At 44.5% G+C, this 22,582-nt stretch overlaps 1 protein-coding gene across 1 annotated transcript in view; it reads left to right on the forward strand.

The window, feature by feature from the left end:
• Positions 1-22,582, forward strand: part of VAMP7 (vesicle associated membrane protein 7) — a 32,526-nt gene that overhangs the window by 1,030 nt on the left and 8,914 nt on the right. The window contains exons 2-4 of the mRNA XM_067548566.1: positions 15,538-15,696; positions 19,474-19,531; positions 20,438-20,575. Of these exons, the coding sequence (XP_067404667.1) occupies positions 15,551-15,696; positions 19,474-19,531; positions 20,438-20,575 (342 nt within the window). The 5' untranslated portion in view covers positions 15,538-15,550. The remainder of the gene's footprint in view (positions 1-15,537; positions 15,697-19,473; positions 19,532-20,437; positions 20,576-22,582) is intronic.

Here is a 22,582-nt window from a genome sequence, read left to right on the forward strand (position 1 = left end):
ACAGGTCCTAATATTCTGCTTATACAAATCTAAGCATTTTGGCCTAAACTGACAGTGTCTCTTTAAAGAGTGGGAGGAGAGGGAGAGACTTTCTACAGCAAAAGCTGTCCCTTTTGTAAGGAGAGCTGCTATGGAGAAGTAGAGGTGAGCAGGAGGGAAAATAGATGATCTTGATGAAAGCTTTATGGCAGGCTTTTGAACACTGTTGTTGTGTCGTTGAGGGTTGTATAATCTCTTGTTAGAGACAAAGACAATTGTGAAACCAAATTAGCTTTAAATGTGGAGGGGGTGGGGAAGAGAATAACTATTTTCTAATTACAAAAGGGAAAACTAAGTTTGCTGGTTTTTCTGCTGTCTTGGCTGGTCACATTGAGTAACATGTTCTGGCTTCCACTCACGTGCTAAAACCAGAAGGCTGTGGAAGTCCTGTGACTTTGCTTGTGGGCTTTTATGCAAAAGGAGTTGGAGAGTAGAATGAAGGCTGACTTTGATGGGAAACTAGTTAATGAATTAGATTGATTCCTTACAACTTCTAACATTAAAAGATTTCTGGGGGTGCAGAATGTGGGAGGCCTCGAACTTGGGTTCAGTAAAATCAAGGTTTCACAGAACTCAAGAACAATAGAAACATTACAGTGACACTTAACAAAAATTTCAGTGGGAAATTTCTTGGCTTGTATTTAAGGAGCCTGAACTACGTAAGGTTGTGTCTGTGCATGAGAACCTGAGAGTAAAATTGATCTGGTATGGGAAGTGAAACAGACCAGTCTACTTTAGTCTCTGGAATTCAATGACACTATATATAATTTAGGCCGTTGGATTCAAAATAAGGATTAGAGACACTAATGGATAATGAGAAAATCTACAATTATATTTGCTGGGTGGGGGAAGTAGAACAGTTGTAAACCTTTATGTTCAAGAACATACATCAAATGCTAAATGATGGGTTAGGAAGACATTTCCTTTAGGTGCTGGTTATTCCATAATTGTCTGTTATGGAGTTTCTTTCACTTTTCTGTGAAACATATTGTACTGACTGCTTGACTAGATGGGACACTGGTTTGATCAATCACGGCAGCTTTTGTGTGAGAGATGCAAAATATAAACATCCTAAGTAGAGAAAAGTATTTTTACATTTGTTTTACTGTAAGGTGTTGTTAATGGTACGAATATCTTTAAAGGGACACCTGTCAGGTCAAAATGAGCTAAAAGCTTTTGAGGATAGAATAAAACTTTTCCTCATTTTAAATTAATGAAAATGAGAGAGCTAAAAGGAAGTTTGGCTCACTTTCTGCTGAATCATGAAGTTTAAATATTCAGTATAGAAGTCAAGAAGGTATCTATAGTCTTTTGATACAAATGTTGCTCATACTAGTTTTGTTAACGGGATAGGACAACACGTACTATGCACTGTCTGTACTGAATCTGATTTGGAGGAAACAGTTTTTGTGGTGACCTTAGATTTCCAAACACAGTGATGGGGAATGGATTGTCTTCTGTGTTCCTTGTGGCTCTTTTTGAGCCACTATAAACAAATAGAATCATTGCAATCTAGGGCTAGAAGAGACCTCTAGAGCAGCAGTTCTCAATGTTCTTGAGTGTGTGGACCCCTTTTCAACCTCCAAACATTTCGCAGACCACCGCATGCTACTAGTTTTATTTGAAATTGTACATTTCCTTGATGAGGATGTTGTTGTGTTTTCTTTTCTGCGGAATCCCTGTAGTAGCCTCGCAGACCACCAGGGGTCTGTGGACCACAGGTTGGGAACTGCTGCTCTAGAGATTATCTAGTCCAGCCCCCTGCACTGAGGCAGGACCAAGTAAACCTAAACCATCCCTGACAGGTGTTTGGCCAACCTGTTCTTAAAAGCCTCCAATGATGGGGATTCCACAGCCTCCCTTGAAAGCCTATTCCAGAGCCTAACTACCTGTAGAATGTTTTTCCTAATATCTAGTCTAAACCTCCCTGGCTTCAGATTAAGTCCATTGCTACTTGTCCTGCTTCGGAGAACAGTTAATTACAGTTCTTTTTATAACCGCTCTTAACAGATTTGAAGACTGTTATCGGGTCCCTTTCAGTCTTCTTTTCTCAAGACTAAACATTCCCAGGTTTTTAACTTTCCTCATAGGTCAAGTTTTCTAAAACTTTGATTACTGTTGCTGCTGTCCTCTGAACTCTCTTCAGTTTGTCCACTTTCCTCTTAAAGAGAGGTGCCCAGAACTGGACACAATACTCCACGTGAGGCTTCACTAATGCTGAGTAGAGCAGGGACAGTTACATCCTGTGTCTTACACTCCTGTTAGTAAACCACAGAATATCTGTCATTTTTGCAACTGCATCACATTGTGGACTCTCATTCAAGTTGTGCTCCTCTATAACCCCTATGTGTTTTTTACAGTACTAGTACCTACTCAGTTATTCTAATTTTGTAGTTGTGCATTTGATTTTTTCTTCCTAAGTGAAGTACTTCACACTTGTTATTGAGTTTCATCTTGTTGATTTCAGACTGATTTTTCAGTTTGTCAGGGTCATCTTGAATTCTAATCCTGTCTTCCAAAGTGCTTGCAACCCTCTCAGCTTGGTATCATCTGCAGATTTTATAAATATACTCTCCACTCCATTACTGAAGTCATTAATGAAAATTCTGAATAGTACCAGACCCAGGACTGACCCCACAAGATACACCCTCTGTTTGACAGTAAACCATTGATAATTAGTCTCTGAGTGTGGTTTTTCAGCCAGTTGTGTACCGATTTTATAGTAATTTAAACTAGACTGCATTTTCCTACTTTGCTTATGATAATTCCCTTATTTCTGCTCACTCTTCCAGCTCTGAGCTGTAGCCACAATCTTCTAGTCAAGGAAGACTGTGGCGTTCTCCTTAGTGAGGTGGGGTCAGTACTGTTGAGTGATGAGACACAATTGCGCTATCTCTGTACCGATCCCTGCAAGCATGAAGAATGAGCAAACAAACTCAAGTCTCTCAGATGGCAGCTCAGCACTTATCTGTGGCCTAGGCCTTCAGGATGGGCCTGCAAATTCTTTTGTTTTTCATCTCATCCAAAGATGCCAAGCTCTGTAGTGCATTCTGGGATACTTGACTGCATAAGTAGGAAACTCCAAATTGTAAAACACTGAAACTGTACAGTGTCCCATGATTTTTCTTTCCTCTTCCTCACCTCCTGATTGAGTTACTGTAATTCATTTTCTTAGGTCTTCTCTCAAATATTACTGGGAAACTTCAGCTAACGCAAAGTGCAGCAACCTGTTTACTTACTGGTTTTCTTGCATTTGCAGTATATTGCATCTGTATTTTGACTGTACTGGTTACTAACTTGTTTCTGGGCATGCTTCAAGATGTTGATTTTGATCTACAAGGTGCTATACAGTTTGGGCTTGGATTATTCTGCAGACAGCCTTTCCTCTACCCATCACCTCACAGTTGAAATCAGTTGAGATTCTTGCTAAGAAACCCCAGATTTGAAATCGGGCAGTTGTCTTGAAGGAGGCCTTCAACTCTGTAATTTATCCATCATTCCTTCTCCCCCCTCATGGGCTAGCAGTTTCACCCTTGAATGTCTTGCAAGGCCTGTTTAATCACTCAGGCTTTTTCTAAATAAACTGTCTAAGTAAGTCCAGATTTTCTTCCAGGAAGTTTTGAGTTGGTTTTGTACAGCTTGGTTATTTCTAAATTTTATGTTTCTAATTACTGTACATATGCTTAGATTATGAGGGGTACATATTTTATAGATTAAATATTCAAAGCCTAATTCTTAAGGGATTGATGCCTTACTCCTCCTTCCCCCCATTATAAGGGTGGAACCTCTTTAACTTTAGCATTTAGGAATAGCACAAGTAACTTTCATTGGAGGCTGGGGGAGAGATGTTACCAGACATTTCAGTTGAGGAGAGTTGCAATGTAGTATTCCATTCCAGCTGGCTTTTAATCAGTTTCATGGACACCTAAGGAGGGAGCAAAGATTTTTGAAGTTTTTTAAAATAAACTTCTAGGATTGGGGCCTACTAGGTCATCTAGCTCACCTCCCTGCCAGTGCAGGGAAAGAGGAAGACTTTCTAGGCTTTCTTAAACACAATTGTAATTTGTAGCTCCTAACAAATATCTAGAATAGATGTACCCCAAATGAATCCTCCTGTGGCTGCTGTCAATAAACGGCCTGTTAAACTGTGATCACAGTTTAATGAGGGAGTTTTTAAAATTACGCAGATTTTTAAAGTGTCTCATCAAAACACTGCAAAATCTTTATTCCCAAGGCTGCTTTACAACAAATCCACAATGAGAGGTGTTCTCACATTTGAGTAAGACTTTGCAGGCCTGAGGAAAGTGTATTAAGAAGTTCCTGGCAGTCAAGAATTGGTCACTGACCCTTTTAGCTAGCTCTGCTATGAATAGTCCTTTGTGTCTGCTCCATTTCTTAGATGGCTGCCACACTAAAAGTTTGGTCCCTCTTGATCTTTTTACTCACCTGACTCAAGAGGCTTAGTTGTGGGGTTTTGTCCTAGTTATTAACCTAGTGCTTGTATCAAGCAGTGACAGTCTCCTGTTACACACAACGCATCTCTTACCCAGTGACCTGTTGTGCCTCAGTGGTGGCTGTGCACTGCAGTGTGGGAGACTCGGGCTTGAGTCCTTATCCTCTTCTACTGCAGGCGCAGTTCACATCTTCAGCCAGAGATGGGGAAAGGATGCAGTGTCTCATGCCATTTCTTGAGGTACATTAAGGAGGAGTGTTGACAGGCTCTAAAGGAGGCCTCCTTTTCATCTGGAAGGAGTCCTGAAAGTGTAAGAGGGAGGTGGAAAGGAAATAATACTCTCACCTGTGCAGCACCTTTCATCCAAGAGCATAACGTGTTTTACAAACATGAATTATACCTTCTGGTCAGCCCTATTTTTTTCCAAGTGAGGAAGCAGACACAGAGGTTAGGTGACTTGCCCAAGGACATGTCACAAGTCAGTCAGGAGTAGCTGCTGGCCAGTAAATCTCCTGTCTAAGTGGATTCTTGGCTTATGCTGAGGAAGCATTGCTTGTACTCTAGCCGTAATCTCATTAGACACTAGTAGAGACAGCTGCTTGCTGTATAATGGGGTGGAGCAAGCTGTGGTTCTGCAGCCATGTTTGCTCTTTCAAGATCACAGTAAGGAATCCTAGTCTGCTCCTGCCTCTCATGAGAGTATTAAGCCCCAATAAATTTGCTTGTTCAGAGATGCAGTTGTTTTGGATCAAGTCTAGTTTTGGCTTTTCCGTTTAGGCTTTAGATAGGTAAAGGTGGTGGTTTCCTACTGGAAGATTCCAAGTGGTGAAAAACTTTCTAATTAAGTAATTAAGTTCTAGAATAAGCTTCCAAGGGAGGGTTTGAGGGTTTTTTGGAATCCCCATCATTGGATGTTTTTATGAACAGGTTGGACACAACCTAGACCATCCTGGACAGGTGTTTAACTTGGCCCTGCCTCTGTGTGTGTGGGGTGGGGGGTGGGGGGGTGGACTGGATAATTTCTAGAGGTCCCTCCCAGCCCTACTTTCTGTGATTCTATGGTTTATTTAGTCCTGTGATGTGCTTAGCTCTAAAATCATCCCAGGTGAGCACAGCATAACAATAGATAGAGGTGTCTTGTGATCTAAACACTTTTCCAGCCTCAGAATAATGGCGGGAGGTATTTATTTGGTATTTTTTTGACTGATGTGCTCAACCGTGTCTGGTTGCACTTAGGCTGAATTCTTGCTGTATGAGGTTCTTAATACTTTAATTCCCTAGACCTCAAAAAGAAACTTGCCCAGCAATGTGCCCTGAAGATCCATAGATTTGGGCTTTCCCAGACCAGAGGAGGCAATCTGGTCGCCTCTTCTGGTCTGGTCTCCTTCCCTACGCCAGTGTTCTGCAAAAGCTGCAGTGTAGCGTAATGGGCGTGTCTGCAGAACTTCTCTATAATGGTGGATGAGAAATGACCTAAACTGAGCTAGCGACCTAAGGCCATGTCTACTATACGGAGTTAAGGTGACTTAAGTTATGTCGACACTTGTAAGTCAGTTTAATAACATCGGTTGAGCACATCCACACATCGCTCCTTTGTCATCTGAGCGCGTCCACAGTCATGGCTCTTGCATTGACAGAAAGAGGGTTGCATTGTGGGTAGCTATCCCACTGTGCAACTCATCACCTTCTGCTGCTGAGAGCTATGGGAATGGATTGTGGTGCATCATGGGGATGTGCTCACCATCCCGTGAACCAGTTATTTCTGTCCCATCATTCCATGGGCTTCCAACTTCATTTGGATCCTGAACTGCTGACCATTGTGGTGATGAACCTGTCTGCCGTGGAGACAAATAATTCAAGATTGCTGCTGGCATTTACTCAACAGCTTGCCATGGTGGATGATCGGTACTGGGCCCGGGAAACAAGCACTGAGTGGTGGCATTGCATCGTGACGCATGTATGGGATGATGAGCAGTGGCTGCAGAACTTTCAGATGCACAAATCCACCTTCCTGGAACTGTGCGCGAAACTTGCCCCAGCACTGTGGTGCAAGGACACCAAAATGAGAGCTGCCCTCACTATGGAAAAGTGCGTGGCGATTGCTGTGTGGAACCACTCCAGACTGCTACCGGTCATTTGTGAATCAATTTGGAGTTGGAAAGTCCACTGTGGGTGTTAATTGCCTTCTGCTATGAAGGTTTGTGACTCTTGGTAATGTGCAGGAAATAATTGATGGCTTTGAGGCAATGGGATTCCCTAACTGTGGCAGGGCAATAGATGGAACTCATTCCAATTTTGGCTCCTGACCATCTTGCGACGGAGTACAACAACTGAAAGGGCTACTTCTCCATGGTCACGCAGGTGCTGGTGGATCACCAAGGCTGTTTCACTGACATCAATGCAGGATGGTTTGGAAAGGTGCATGATGCACGCATCTTTTGGAACGCTGTACTGTATAGAAAGCTGCACCCTGGAAATTTCTTTCCAGAGCAGAAGATTCCAATGCGGGATGTGGAAATACCCAAAGTGATCCTGGGAGACGCCGCCTACCCCTTGCTCTTGTGGCTCATGGAGCATTACACCGGGAACCTGGATACAGCAGGCAGCACTTCAACAACAGGCTCAGCAGGTGTGAAATGATCATTAAATGTGCCTTGGGGCGATTAAAAGCATGCTGGCACTGTCTTTTTGGCTGGCTAGACCTTAATGGGGAAAATATTCCCATGGTTATTGCAGCCTGCTGCACTCTCCATAATATTTGTGAATCAAAGGGGGAAAAATTTCCCTGGGGGTGAACTGCTGAGGCAGATCGATTGGCTGCTGCTGATGGAGCAGTCAGATACAAGGGCAATTAGAGGGGTGCAGTGGGAGGCTATTTGAATCATGGAGGCTTTGAAGGAGCATTTGGACAATGATTCCCAATAATGTCTTTTTTGGGCCAGGCAATGTTTACTTGCCACCTTGAATTATCCTGTAGTGTTTGCTTCCTAAGCGCTAATTGCAAGGAGCAAATATTCCTACCTATAGGTATTGTATTTCAGTGTTAGCACTGAGATATGTATGTATTTGAAATTAAATGAGTCTTTATTTGCGAAAAGCTCAAGTTTAATAATAGGATCAAACTCAAACTTTTGGTCAACCAGGGAATGTGATAAAGAACAGTCTCATGGTTAGGGCTCTTACAGCTGGGTGTAACTCCCAGCTTTCATTGGGAAACCAGTCCCTAAGCGTGAAGTACACAGGATACTGTGGGGGACCAGGAATGCACGAGGAATATGGTGAGGAAGTTTGGGGAGGGCATGGAGTTCTGTGGGGAGGGGGCGGTTGCGATCTGGAATGGATATGCTCAGATTAAAGGTTAATGAGGGACTTCAACATGTCTGGCCCTCCAGGAGCTTTATCATCTGCTCCTGCCCCTGTGTCCTTTCCTGGCTATCCTGCCTGAGTCTCTAGTTGATTGTCTCCCTCCATGCTCTTGTTTCACTATGTGCAGCATCTGTTGGCTGCAGCACTTTGTGAAAATCTCCTTCTTATTCCTCCTGCGTCTGCGCTTTAGCTGTCGGAGGCACACTGCCAGTGTGGAGAAGTGGGGCCTCAAGGGCACATCTGCAGAAGGCAAAGTAAAACAATGAACAGAGATGGTATTGTGTGTGCAGTCACAGCCGTGAATCACAAAAGTTACACTCACCTATTTCTCACTGTTCCTTGCCAGCACGCAGGTAAGGCAGCGTGAGTCCCAAATAGGGTGAGTTTGTGGGCAGGGAGAATGGGGAAGATGGGACAAAGGGTGGTTTGCAAAGGTGTTTTCTATAAGCAGCTAGGGAACCTATTCTGAACACTGGTATCCTTTTCACTAGGCTAGGGCAGTCGAACCCAATATCTTACTCTTAAGGGTAACCCAGGATGCAAGGGTGCATCTCCTGCATACATGTGGCTTCAGACCAGCTCCGTATGCTGCTTGCCTGTGTGCTGCTCTGGTCCTTGCAGAAATAATTGCTGTATGGCGCAGCAAAGTTTCCTACAGTGGATGGAGAAACAAGGCAGCTCTGCCAAAGAACCTTCAACAGAGGATTGCAGAATACCGACAGGAAAGTTTCCTAGAAATCTCTGTGGAGGATTCGTGGGATATCCCTGTGTACCCTAACAAACTTTCCACTGCACCCCTGCTGCATAGATGGACAGGCTCTGTTCTTAATTTGTTTCTTATCCCTCCTGTATCATATAACACAGTACACGGGAGTTCAATCTGCTCGCCGTGTAGTCTCAAAGCAAAATGAGCACTTACCAAAGCTCCTTTCTCCTGCATCATGCATGCCACAGACTGACTGCTGGGACTGGCTGGACCCCTGCAGAGCGGAAAAGAGGTCCTGACTCATTGGGCGACCCTGCTGTGTGCTCCACATCATCCTCCAGCTCCCCTCCTCCAGCTCCTCGTCTGGGTTGAATCCGCTGGCTATTACCTCTAGTCCCTGCAAAGTGTCCCCGGGGCTCTTGGTGTTGGAGGTTGGGCAGTGGAGCTCCTTAGAGAAGTGCCAGTTGGCCTCCCTTGCCTTCTGGTACACCTGCCTCAGCTCCTTGATTTTTCACACAACACCGCTGAGTGTCCCTCTCATGCCCCTTCTCTTGCATGCCAGCTGCAATCAGCTCATAGGTATAAAAATTCCTCCAGCTGGTGCGAAGCTGCAACTGCATAGCCTACTATTTCCATATATTCAGCAGATCCAACAGCTCTGATGGGCTCCATGTGGGATAGTGTCTGGTGCGTACAGCTGGCATGATGCTGTGTGACTTGTGTATGCCGAGTATACCAGAAGAGGAATTAAAAAAATTCTCAGACCTTTAAATGGGGGACGGGCTCATACCTGTGTACCTTCAGCAGAGTTCAAACTGCTGACCAGAGCGGTCGTGATGGCCTCCAGGGAGGTGTCCCACAATGCCATTTAGGGCGACATAACCAAGCATGGTGCCTACGCTGACGCTGTGTCACTCTGTCACAGAAAGCTCTGTGCCGCTCGTCGAGGTGGTTTTATTTTGTCAGCATAGGAGGAGAGTTATATCGGTGGGAAGTGCATTTCAATGTGTACATCTCCACGGTTTGGTCAATGAAAGCTGACTTTTTTTTTTTTTTTTCAACAAAACTGTAGTGTAAAGAAAGCCTAACTTGCCCGAGTTTGAAATTTGATCAGGAAGAGGTCAAGGCAACGTCTCTTCCAGAAGGGTCTGTCTCAAGACATTTAAGGGCACTTCTGCCTGACCAGACTACAGCGATGCACTCCCTTGCAAACTGGCAAGTTTATGGACCTAGATTTCTTTAGATCTCCGGTCTCTGAGATTGTTGAAGGGAAGGAGTAAGTAGTAGTTCTTTTGTATTGGTCTAATGTGCTGCCACGTTATACCACACAAGGTCTGGCTACAGCAGGCAGGCTTTCAGATACTGGCAGGAAGAAGCAATAGATCGTTGTGGTCAGGCTTCTAAAGCTGCTTTCCTAAGTGTCTGTAGGTTAGTGGAAGTAGGTCACTGCAGGATTTTACTATCAGATATGGCTCAAACAGCAGAAAAGCTGATGGGGACGCCTTGGAAACATGCTTAAAACCCCTTTTGAGCCATCTGCTCTGGTTGATCATCTGTAGTCCTTTCTCTGTAATTTACTATCTCTTCTGTGAAACAGATAGTATAGTCATTGTACAGATGTGGGAGGGCAGTGGGAGATATGGACCTGCTGAAGCGAAGACAGAAAGTCAAGGCATGAATTGATAGAATGACCAGCAATACAACCCATGAATCTTGACTCTTAGTCTGTCCCCTGTGCTAATCACAAATGAAATGCTCTGTGGTTCTTCTTTTTTTTTCTTCTTTTTTTTTTTTTTGAGGGGGGGTTGAGAAGGGCTTCCATTTCATAAATGTCTGTTTCATTATGCAAAGGAATCGTGAACTTCTGTTGTACAGAAGCCAATTAATCTGCCCTCCGTAGAGGAAAAAAGCAATAATCTATTAAGGGATCGTGACAGTACTCAGCCTTTAGGGAACCTTATTAAACAAAGCTTTTTCTCCTACATTTTCTCCTGGACTCCTTTTAATTTAAAAAAAAAAAAAAAAATGCAGTTCCGGTAGAGAAGATGGGTGAAGTAGTGAGAGAAGAGTCTTATTTCTTTATAGTAATAAAGGGTAAGAGTGAACCTTGCATGCCAGCACAGAGATCCGATCTATGATATTGGGGAAAATAGCTCTACAAAGATGATGGAAAGCACATTTATTTGGTGACATTTTTCTATTTGCTTTGTCGTCTTTGGCTAGCCTTTTGCTTCCAAGCCAGAGATGAGAACTGTGCATGCTGAGAGAGCAGCATTCAAACGCTGTGTAGGTAGACAAACCAGCAGCGCACTGAGGATAAGCAGCAAGACTTGCTGGCTGATATGCAGATTGTGGGGCTAGTGCTGAGGAGCCAATAGGGAGCTGACTGTGGCACTGATACAGGGAGAAGGAAGCTGTAAAACAGGCTTAATTAAAGTGTTTCTATGGGATGTCAGTCCTACTGCTTAAGCCTAGATTTATGTCCTAACCAGGTTGTCCCCTCCGACAAGTAAGACTGACGGGTGGGAGTGACTCAGCCAAATACAAGCACTTTGACATAAAAGTGGGGTGTGGAAGAGGAGAGCCCATCAGCACAGCTTAAAGAAGCAAGGAAGACACAAGTGCAGCCAGTAAACGTGTATCAAGTTGCGTTCCTCCAGAGACATGGATTAGTTATGCTTTGAGTCATCAGAGTAAGACCTGCCCTCCACCTTTAGCAGTCATTGAGGCCAAAGGGCCATTAATTTGAGTCTGAAGATTGCCTATTATAGGCCAAGAGGGAAGTGAAAGAGGCAAATTCGATGAACCTGAGAGCACTGGAGTGAAATAGTGCTGTGACTGGCTGATGAATGCTCGAGTGCCCTTCACCCTGCATTGCTTATCACTCTGTTTTCATATAAGAGGCTCAGGGAAAGTGAGTGTGGGACACTGTCCCTCCTCTGGGATTTCATTGATGCAAAGCCCCCTTGCCCTCCAGGTGTATTCTCTGGGACTTGATTTACAAAGCATATCTGATTTGCCCTCGTCCTCTGAGTCCACTTCAGCAGCCCAGAATGCACAAAAATCTCTCATTGCTCTGCTCTCCTGCTTATCTGCTCTTGTCTGCTATCACATTGACTTTGCCAGTGCTGCAAGCTTGAACACCTGTCTGTCTGCTCCCACAAATGTGTCTGTGCTGTCTTCGCTGACTTTCACCATGGAATGCAATTTCTGACTTAACCCATAGACCCACTATCCTATTCTTCAAATACCTCCTCAAGATATATTTCTTGTGATGCCATCACGAGTTAGCTGATTTCACTCGGCACGCTTTAATACAATGAGATAAACACTATCCGATTTCGAACCACTAAGTTGTGCAATAGCCACCCTGTGTAGCACTCTGGTCTTAGTACCGTTGCTTTTATTTCTGCCTTCCCATTTGCCGACTATTGGCATACTTGCAATCTAATTTGAAGTGAAATTCAGCGAGTATGATCATTGGGGGCAGAACTGTATCTCTGTGTGTACAGTGGCTGGCACAGTGGGACCTTGATTTTGGGGGGGCATCACAAATAATGAGCATCAATATAAGCTGATGTGCATGTGCACATTAAGTATAAAAAAGTAATTTTATGGGGTTGGCTGGATAGAAAGGTGGTGATAGTCCTTTCTGAACATGCTTTCTGTGTCCAAAAGTTAAAGGCTGCTTCATGGTCTGGTGCTTGCTACTTTCTCTGTATGTTCATGTTCTCCTATTTTCATACATAATGACTCTGCACATGGTGGGAAAAGTGCTGGCCAAGAAGAGGTTGCTGAAGGGCATGTCATGTTGGTGATTCTGTCCCTGCTGTGACCTATGACAGACACTGATGTGGTTCTTGATTGCACAGAGTCATTTCAAGTCTCAGTAGCTCTTTGTAGGGAATTGGTCTTGCTGTAAATAGCTGTTGGTACCATGTTTCAGTGCTTGTTTCCTGTGACGATGCTGTACATAATTCAGAAAGGACAAAACCAATAGTCCTTAATGCTTTTGGTGGGAATCTGGCACTGACAGCTATTGTCAGGAATGGGTCATTTTCCTGCTGAAGAGGGAGTCCTGTTGTATTAACTGAGATGTGATATGTGGGCCCAAAGAGTTAAAGGTATTAATATGAACCTGAAACTGTCAACCGTTAAACAGTTTAAACAGGTTTGGGGTTTGGTATACAGAGATCTCAGCCTGCTTTGTATCATGGCAAGCACACCATTGAACATACTTTTATTAAAGGTGGGGAGAAGGAAAACAGTTAAAACATTTGAAATGTATGTAAAGTATTAAATAAGGTTTCATTTTAACAATAATTTTTGTTCCCTTTCCCTTGAGCTCTAGAGAGCCTTTAGAAAGGGGGGGGAAAGCCATATTTGAGCATCTTTTAGATGGTATCCAAGATAACAGTTCTTTTTGGGAAAAAGGGAAGTTAGCTGAGATGGGCTGGAGGAGTTGTTAAAGTCCAGTCTAATTTCCTAAAAGACACAACAAAACAAACACACCCAAGACAAAAGAGAAAAGAACAGTAAAAATAGAAAATGCAGCTGCTTTCTCTGGTGTTAACTCTTTGGAAACCTCACTACTGAAAAACACAGCCACCGCACACTGTCTGATCAGCTACTCCAAGACCTGGCAAACTTGTACCAGCATCAGACTGTTTAGATCATTGCATTTATCTGCCTGTCTGCTCACAGACTTGCAAAATATACAGTCTTGGCTGGCCAAGCCAGACTGTTATTAGGCAGAAGGAAAAAGAGAAAGAAAAGAAATAGAGGGGAAGAAAAAGAACTTGGGGGAAGGGGGTACAGTGGGTGACAGTCTTACATCCCAGGTCAAGATTTCCCCCAAGCCAAAGGCTCATGGGATTGACATGGTTAAAGCATCACATCCAACTGCCTTTGACTTCCCTAGCCTGCTGGATCAGGAGCCCATTTGGCTGCTGTGGAACTGGAGATGGCCTTTCAGTGTGAGATCAAGTGAGGCTGAAAAGCCCAACTTTGGGGATTGTAGTTGAGCACCTTAACCACTCATCCACTGTACCGCTCTCACTTCCCAGGTGGTAGCTGGGATTTGGCTGCAGTTGGTAGAGGTGGACATAGTGATGTCCTCTGTCTGGCCTGGTCAGGTCAGGACATCTCTTGGGGTTAGGATGAAGACGGTGTAGGGGGCCCAGGAGACGGTGGGGGTGGAAGCCATGATGGTGAAGTTTGCTTTTTCCCCTTTTTTCAGTCAGCCTGTGCTGTGGTAGCCTTCCAATTTTCCCCAAAAAGACTTTTCTTTTCAGGACCCGCCCCAAAGAGAGTGATGGGAGAATACTCCATCCCTTCATTATTCTGCTTACCGACTAGGTCTGAGTTCTGACTCACCAGTTGTCAGCCATTGATTTCTGGTATCTCACTGTTCTTGTTTACAAGTCCTGGAATTGTATCCGTAGGCCTCTTTGATTTGTAGGCTTCTGTGTCTCTCTTGAACCTTTCCCATCACTTCTTGTAGGTTATCGTGACTTTTTTATGAACTTTCAATCACTTTTTACAGCTGATCTCACAATTAGGGTCAATTTGTAGGCCCAGTTATCACAACAATCCTTCTCGATGATGAGATGCTGCAAGGGCAAGGAGGCTAGTGCTGAAAGTGCTGTGATTTGATGCCTTTTCTTGGCCTTTTGCAGTCTATGCCTAGAATAAAACACCTCAGCCCATTGAAAAGAAAGCAGTAAAACCAGGGAAACTAGCACAATCCTGCTTCCAGTCTGAACAGGCATTAGATCGCTTGGCACTCTCAAACCTCACTTTCCAGCCATCCCTCCATTTGCACTGAGAGTTTTTCTGGTCACTTCAGCACACAGTTCTGGGACCCTGACAGCCATGCTACACAAGTTCAAATCCATGGAGATGCCCACAGGGCCTGCTTCAGTAGCTGAGCATAAGATGGATGACATTGGGACTCTCCAAGTGGAAAGTGAAAACTAGTAGGTTCCCTTGCAGGGTCAGGAAGAGTTCCCACTACATCTGCTTTAAAAAGAGAAAAAGAAAAGATGCTTAAGGACGTACTGTACTTGGCTGGTCAGAGAAACCATCTGAGCAGATGTCACTGCCGCACTTCAACATGGGGTTTCACCTTTTAAATCTTGGGTCCCTGACAGCAGACTAATGTGCTGATTAGCATAGCCCAGTGCCTCAAGCTAACAAGTATTTCTCTACTGTCTTGTTAGGTTCAGCATAGCCACAGTCACTCAAGACACTTAATCCCTGCTGCATGCTGAATTTGATATATTCATGGGATGTGAGCCTAACCATGTATCCTTCCTCCCCTTCCCCCACCTTCCCAACCATGGGATGCAGTCTGAGGAACATTCAATCTAATTTTGAAAGCCTTTGTGTGTTGTGACCACTCTTGGTACAATAAGCATAGTCGTGCTGCTGACAGTGTGGTCTCCTTGTCTGTTAGGAGACACTTTGTCCCAAACAGCTTACAGTCTGAGATGGTCTTTCCATTGTATGTAGCGTGTCTTTGTGCAATGGGCTCTGAGTGCTGATCCCCGACTGCCAGGCAATGCTAAATTGGGAAATGGAAGTGAAATGTGAAAACTGTCATGCTTCTGTGAGAATTGAAAACTTAGTTACCTAGAAGCAAACTCTGTAAATCAAAGCACTTTGCAAGTGAGGGGGTTGGAAAGGCAGTTAACTGCACATTGATGCAGTTCTTGAATCATGGGACAAACAGGAGTTGTAGAGAGAAGTCAACATAATTCTACCTATTATATTGAGCAGTGCCGAGGGAAGGGGAAGAAAGATGGGCTGTAGATAGTGGCATCCAGTAGAAATATTGAGCAGTCTTACTCCTTCCCTACCCCCACGCCAAAGACTGAGTGGTGCTGTTAAGATGGCATTACTGTGCTCTGCTTAGAGGGCTCTGTAGAGGAAATGTTACTAGCCCCTAATCCTGTGTGTGTGGTGTCTCTAGCTAGCGTGAAGCCATGGCCATCCTGTTTGCGGTTGTTGCCAGGGGCACGACCATCCTTGCCAAACATGCCTGGTGTGGAGGGAACTTCCTGGAAGTGACGGAGCAAATCCTGGCGAAGATACCCTCGGAGAACAACAAACTCACCTACTCACATGGAAAGTGAGTATGCTCTGTTTTCTGGGGTTGTGGAGGAGGGAGAGACACGGGACTTGTTGCGGGGAAAACTGGGTTTGGGCCATTGCTATTTATGATATATTAAGACCTGAGAAGTGCATTGCTCCCATCCACCTGCTCTCTGATCATTTCTTATGCTAAAAATTCAAGTCACAAATGCTCTGTGAAACTCTGAGAACTGGCTGGATTATGACATCCCCTGGTGAGATAAATCAATTGCTCAGCTTTCAAACCATGCTCAGCTTTCAAACCATGCTGGACATGGTGTGCCCTGGGCTGCACTTGCAGTTATGCAGAGTTTAAGGGCATCAGGTTTGGTGTACTGACTGCTGATGCTTCTCTGCTACTGATACCTTTAAGAGGTCTCCTTCCTCAGGCAGTTCTTGGAGACTGGTCCCTCTAAGACACCACTGAAGTTGGTATTATTTTGTGGTATGGCTAGAAGGATCTTTAAATTTGGAGTCTGAGATTCATTGGAGGTCCCTAGAAATAGTTTTCAGGAATAGGAGAGACAAGAAGGGTGCTACTGGCTAGGTGCAATTTTGATTTTGGGTCTCTGATGTTCCCCTCTGCAATCTGGACTGGTGTATAGCTGTCACCCCAATGCCTCACTCCCAGGCACCGTCTTACACTTGCCCCTGCAGTGTGAACTACCCCACTCCTGAGTCAGCCCATGCACAGCATCCTGGAAGCAAGCAGTTCCTGATTTAATGAGTGAGCGCTTCCAGCCAGCTACTAACGGGACTATGCAATAGAATGACCTCCAGCAAACGCCCCCAGTCCAAGATGCAACCGTAGGAACTTCTGTCTTACAGAGTTCAGTGCTGCCCACTGCACTCTGCAAACTCATTGTCCATCAATTTATCAAAGAAATTGGTATGCACCAGCTCTCACTCTAAATGAAGTCTCTACACACACCCAAACCACATTCACTGTGTTAGATAAAACAAACAAATGTATTAAGTACAGAAAGATTTTAAGTGATTATAAGCCGGAGGAATATGTTAGATTGAATCGAAAGCAAATCACATTCTAAACTAAACTTAACACTTCAGTAGCCTTTCGGTCTTTAGATGGTTCTCACCTCCTTCAGCCAGGCTCCTCCTCCCCTCCTATGGGCAGTCTGTCTTGATGGTGTCTTGTAGATGGATTGCAAGAGAGAGCTCGAGAGACCAAAATGTCTCCTCCTCTAACATGTTTCTCTGCCACCCGCTGGGGCCAGGTGACCAGCAATGCCCGGTATTATACAAAAATACTAAACCTCAATCTTGAGGACAGCTCACATTCCTTACTTCAATCTTGCGTGTCTCCTTAAGATCAAACTAGGCAGCTGGCTAGCAGTGCCTCCATTAGTGTATTTGAGGCAGGCTAATTGGGCTAAATTCTTGGCTCTTAGTCTGTCTCTGCTGTGCAGGGCATTCAGATAAGCGATAGTGATTACTAGCAGACATGGCTGCTTCCCAAATGTGCTCTGGATTCCATGTAACATGCGATGGGCAGGTACACCCCAGGCCTTGAGGGAGCTAATCTTGGAACTGAAAGAAGACATCAGCTGGAGGATGGGCACCTGTAACTGGGGCAAGGACGATTATTGCTTTATTAAACACTTTGCTTGAATGGGATGAACTGCATTTCCCAAACCTTCTAAACTGCTGCAGTAGAACAATGCCCAGTGCAGGCTTGGTGTTTGGGGCAGCACTGGGACTAGGCATGCTCTATATTCGGTATGAAACTGCCTCCCCAGCTAAAATTGCAAGGGCTCCCTCCTAGCAATCTAACTCTGCAGTGTTTGTATGTCCATAAGAAGGGCCACACTGGGTCAGACCAGTGGTCCACCTAGGCCAGTGTCCTGTCTTCTGACAGTGGCCAGTGCCAGGTGCTGCAAAGGGAATGAACAGAACAAGTAATCATCAAGTGATCCAGTCCCTCACCCATTCCCAGCTTCTGGGAGAAACCAGGAAAATCACCCTTTAGGTTGGAACAACTCTGTCCTGCTCTTGATCCACAGGGGAAGGAGATGAGCAGAGAGGGTAGAATTCCATACACCTACTTCAGAAGAGCGTTTGGAAGGTGGGGTGTCTTCATTACTTGTGTTAAAAAAATTCTTCAATCAGGCCTGCTCTGCTACTCAGGAGCAGGCAATTCCTTCCCTCCCCTGGTAGAAAGCAAAGATGGGGGCCTGGGGTGGAAAGGCTGGAAGATGCAGTTCAGTTTCTGTCCAGCTATGGCAGTTGAGGTCACCTGAGCAGGCAGCTGGTGTGATCCGAGGAGAGGGCTCAGGATTCAGAGCTTAGGCAGTTGCTTTTCACTCAGCCTTTCCACTGCTTGTAGAATCTTTGGGGTGTTTCTGCCCAGTGTCCTGGCCCCCCCGAGACAGGGAGACTTGGGAATGCTCTTCATCCCCTGCCTGCAAGTCTTGGGCCTCTGGGAGAGGAAATAACTGGAGCCTGGTGTGCCCCCTTAATGCAGAATTGTAGGGGTGAATACCTGAGCTTGCTGCACCCCTACTGAAGCAAACACTTTATAGTTCCAGGAGTCCCTACCTAGTGCTGTCCAGCATCTGGACTGCCTGATACTGTCCATTCTCTGCTGCTGCCAGAATGGAGCCTTCTGACATCGAAGGGACGAGGCTCATTCCTCTTTTGGGGGGTGGGTTGGGCTTGTAGGGCTCAAAACCTCCCCAGTAAAAATCTTAAACCTGTCCAGAGCTCCTAGTGGGAGTCTGAGAGTGTGTGCGTGCAAACACGGAGGTGGGCAGAAGTGGACAAATTGTGCTAGGTAAACTGCATCTCACTGGAATGTTGTGACGCTTAATTAAATGCTTGTCAATTGTGTTTTACATCCTCAGATGAAAGAGGCTATATAATAATTCAAAAGTATTCCTATGATGTGTTTTTAAAACCTGTGAAGAACACTGCTGTTGTACTCATTACAAGTGTTTAATAATGCGGAACATGCGGCTTGCTTCAGTGTATCAGTCTAGGTACAAATGGAAAAATTAAGGAGGAATGCAACACGTAAAGCAATGTGGCTGCTCACTCTTTCCAAGGAGTTGCACAATTAATTGCAGTGTAGTAGTTTGAGGATGCTGATCGCCAGAGAGCTCTGCTTGCCTAGGCAGTTGATTGAGGCTTGTGGCTCATATGCATTTGGAATTGGTTTACCAAAACATTAATTAGGTTACTGATGCAACTTGTGTTGTGGTAGCACGCAGATGGCCCAATCAGAGTGTAAGCACTGCATTAAAGCGAGACCCTGGCCTGAAGAGTTTACGATTGAAACTAATGAAGCAAATTATTGTGTGGATACCTAGCTATACGTTTTCAAGGAATTTGTGTTGGCTTACTTTGGTAGGCATGATTGTTTTCTGTATATTTGGGCTGATGTCATATTGAATCTTATCTATGGGAAGCCCCTTGATGGTTTTACCTTGTTATACCAAATGATTGGTACAATGTGTAACTTTAATACATCTGCAGCTAGGCATTGCTTTATGTGGCTGTTAATCTAGGGATGCCCAAAGTGTAGGCTGTGAGCCACACATGGCTACTAGAATACCAACATGTAGCCCATAGTTGTTCTCTTTAATTCTGTGCAGGCTACAAAGGTCCCAGCAGAAACATGCTGTGATCGAGCCTGCAGCATTGTATGCGGTGGCCCTTGTGTGTCTGGCAGATCAGACATTGGGCTCTTCTTCAGGAGTTCCTGGGATCTTGTGGGCAGCTCTAAATATGATTGGCTGTTTTTTTTTCCTTTTTGCAGTTATCTGTTTCATTACATCTGCCAAGACCGGATTATATACCTCTGTATCACAGATGATGTAAGTATTTTGGATAAAGCTATTATGCATACACTCTGCAAATATTAGCTTTTTTCTGTCAGTGCATATTCATGAAAATCAATCATGGGCACAAATCCAAGGTACGATTTTCTGCAGTGGGCGGCATTCCTGCCTATTTATCCTGGTGTAACTCAAACATGGGCCCCTGTATTTAGAGACAAAGTTAAAATACTTGTGTTTAATCTACCACAGCATCCAGCTGTTGTGTTTGTGTGGGTGGGGAGGGGAGGGGAGAGGTGACAGTATCCTTTCCACCACCCCAACTTCTTTCTTACTCATTCTTCTTGCAGCAATGATGTGAGCCTGCTTTCTAGTTGTAAGTGAAAACCTGGGCCGGAGGGGAGGTTAGTAAGTTTCACTCTGCTTTCCCAGCAGGACCAAGACAATAAAACTTACAGGGATCAGGTGACTCACTCTGCAGCCTCCCTGAAGCAACTTTCCCTAGTCATTACTACAGTACACTTACCTTCTTCCACTGTCCAGGGCAGAGCTTATAAACAAAGGCTGTGAAATCCTTTGTCTTTGTGTTTCCCCTTAAAAGGAAAATGAAGCACAGGCTTGTTGCTATTGAGCTTTGTATGTATGCCTGATTCCAGTGAGTATTCAGGTGTTACTTGAGTTTCCAGGGAGAAACAGACTGATATTTTAAAAAGTGACTGCTCTTAACAGATTAAGAGAAAAGGGTAGCACGGCTTTGGCAGGGTTATGTGCAGCGTGGTTGTTCATATTTGATAAAAGGGGGTGGTGTCTCTAAATGGCTACATCTCTTGTAAGTTTTTCTGTAGGCCACCTTCCCACAGCTTACTAAACAGTTTCCTAACTAGAACAAAGTTAGGTGACTTGCAGTTATCTGCCTGGGGTGAATGTTTTTGTTTTTACTTTTAGAACTTTGAACGTTCCAGAGCTTTCAATTTCCTGAATGAAATCAAAAAGAGATTTCAGACTACATACGGTTCAAGAGCACAGACTGCACTTCCATACGCCATGAACAGCGAGTTCTCCAGTGTCTTGGCTGCACAGCTGGTAAGATCCATATGGTCAATGGGGCTCTCTAACCAGCCTCCTCTCTCCCTGTAAACACTCCTGTCAGTGGCTTTCAGTGATGAAACAAATGTGCAAACTTCAGAGTCTCTAGTCAGACTCCACTACCATCTCTGGAAATAGTATTCCCAAGTGGGGAGGAGAGTGGTATTCGGAGGGGAAGATGCATGCATCGCTTGCAATAGCTTATGCAGAGTTGTCTTGGGAGCTCCTGCCTAAACACTGATGCACTTCTCATCCGCAGGATTAGTTTGTATTTAGACACCTCATGAGTACATAGCCTTTCTAGAGCTGGGGACATCAAAGCACTTGGTAGTCGTAAGCACAGCCCAATGTAGTCTGCTGTTCTGAGACTGGAGAATTTACTGCAGAATCCATCCTTTGTCACAGATCTGTGCTCCAATCTCAACTTCCATACTGAAAAACTTAAGAGGGAATGTTAAAACCATGAACTGAATGTGAAGAGACTGCCTGTAGTCTCAGGTTAACATGGAAACAATAACTTTGAGCTATTAACTGCCTCATTCATTTCATTAAAGTGTTGACTCCTAATGACAGCTTAATGTCAACACTGTTTTATTGTGATTCATTTTAGCAGAAACAGTCTGCTAACGTGATCATCCAACAATCCTAAACTGCCTTCCAAGTGTAGAAAGCTTTCACCGTACTGCTCTCACCCAGCTTCCTTCATCATAACGTTGACGATGCAGATAACTAGCATTCTGGAAATGTGGGGTAGCAGAAAAGGAAATATAAAACATCATGGGGTTACAGTATTTCTGGTAGTATTAATTTTCCTGTTTAATTCAATAAAATCCATCTTTCTATAATTAAATGAAGCTATTACAGAATTTCCAATCTGTTTGCCAAACTAGAATGACATACAATTTAAATCTAGCTTGTTGCAGCATGCACAGGGCCCTGATAACAAACCCTTGCAGTTGCTATTCCCATTTCACAGATGAGGACTGAGGCATACAAGTGAAGTGACTTGCCCAAGACTGTACAAAGTCAGAGCTGGGACTCAAGCTCTGAAATCCTACTTCCACCTCAATTTTTATTCTTCCATGTCTCTCTGACTCCTGTAATACTTAGTACTTGTCTAATGTTCTTCACCTATATATTTCAAGCCATCTACAAAGGTGGGGAAGTAACAGGGAAGATAAACCTAAGAATCTCTCTCTAGGTAGGACTTCACTTGTAAGCATTTGGAAATTAGTAGCAAGCCAAAGTAGATGTAGGAAGTGGTTGAAAGCAGTCTGCAAGACTACAGCTAGAACACTGGTACCTTAAAAATGGTGCTGGGGAAAAGTACGTGTCTCATTCCATTGTGCTTGGTGGTGCTGAGATGCTCAGAAGGCCTTGTCCTAGGCCTCTTAGGATGTAACTGAGAGGTTTAGTGTATAAAATAGATGAAGTTTTGGTCTTCCTCATTGGACACCAAAAAGAGTACATGGCTTGAAGCAAGAGCAGCTCCTAATCCAGCAGACCGGCAAACATATAGGACTGGCCAGATGGTTATCCTCCATAACTCAGTCTCTCATTACTGTCTGCACTGGGAAGGGGTAGTGGAAACGGAATGCTACTCCAAACTACAGCTTTTCCAGGAAACCGACAGCTGATGAAGCAGCAGTGCTTGAGTGATCCTCAGTGGGGAGGTACAGATGTGGATGTAGCTAACCTCGTTCAGGAGGTGGTGTTCCTACAGTGACCGAAAAACTCCTTCGGTGGGTGGGTGGGTGGAGGCTGTGTGCGCTAGGGGGCTTTGCCCGCTGACTCCAGAGTGTAGATGTACCCTAATTGGAAGTGTTGGGGAGGGGGGGTTTGAACCTTCTGACCTCTGTGATACCATCCCTGACTCATGCATGCAAACCTTCCAGGGGATAATATGCTGCGATGGGGTGGGGGCAGGTCGAGCTAATTGTTAACAGTTTTAGTGGCAGTTTTAGCTAGCAAGCCAGCTTCTCTCTCTCTCTCTCCTCCTCCTAA

The sequence above is a fragment of the Emydura macquarii genome, unplaced genomic scaffold (assembly GCF_026122565.2).
Source record: "Emydura macquarii macquarii isolate MOO-44397 ecotype Brisbane River unplaced genomic scaffold, CSIRO-AGI_Emac_v2 contig_1253, whole genome shotgun sequence".
NCBI lineage: Eukaryota > Metazoa > Chordata > Testudines > Chelidae > Emydura > Emydura macquarii.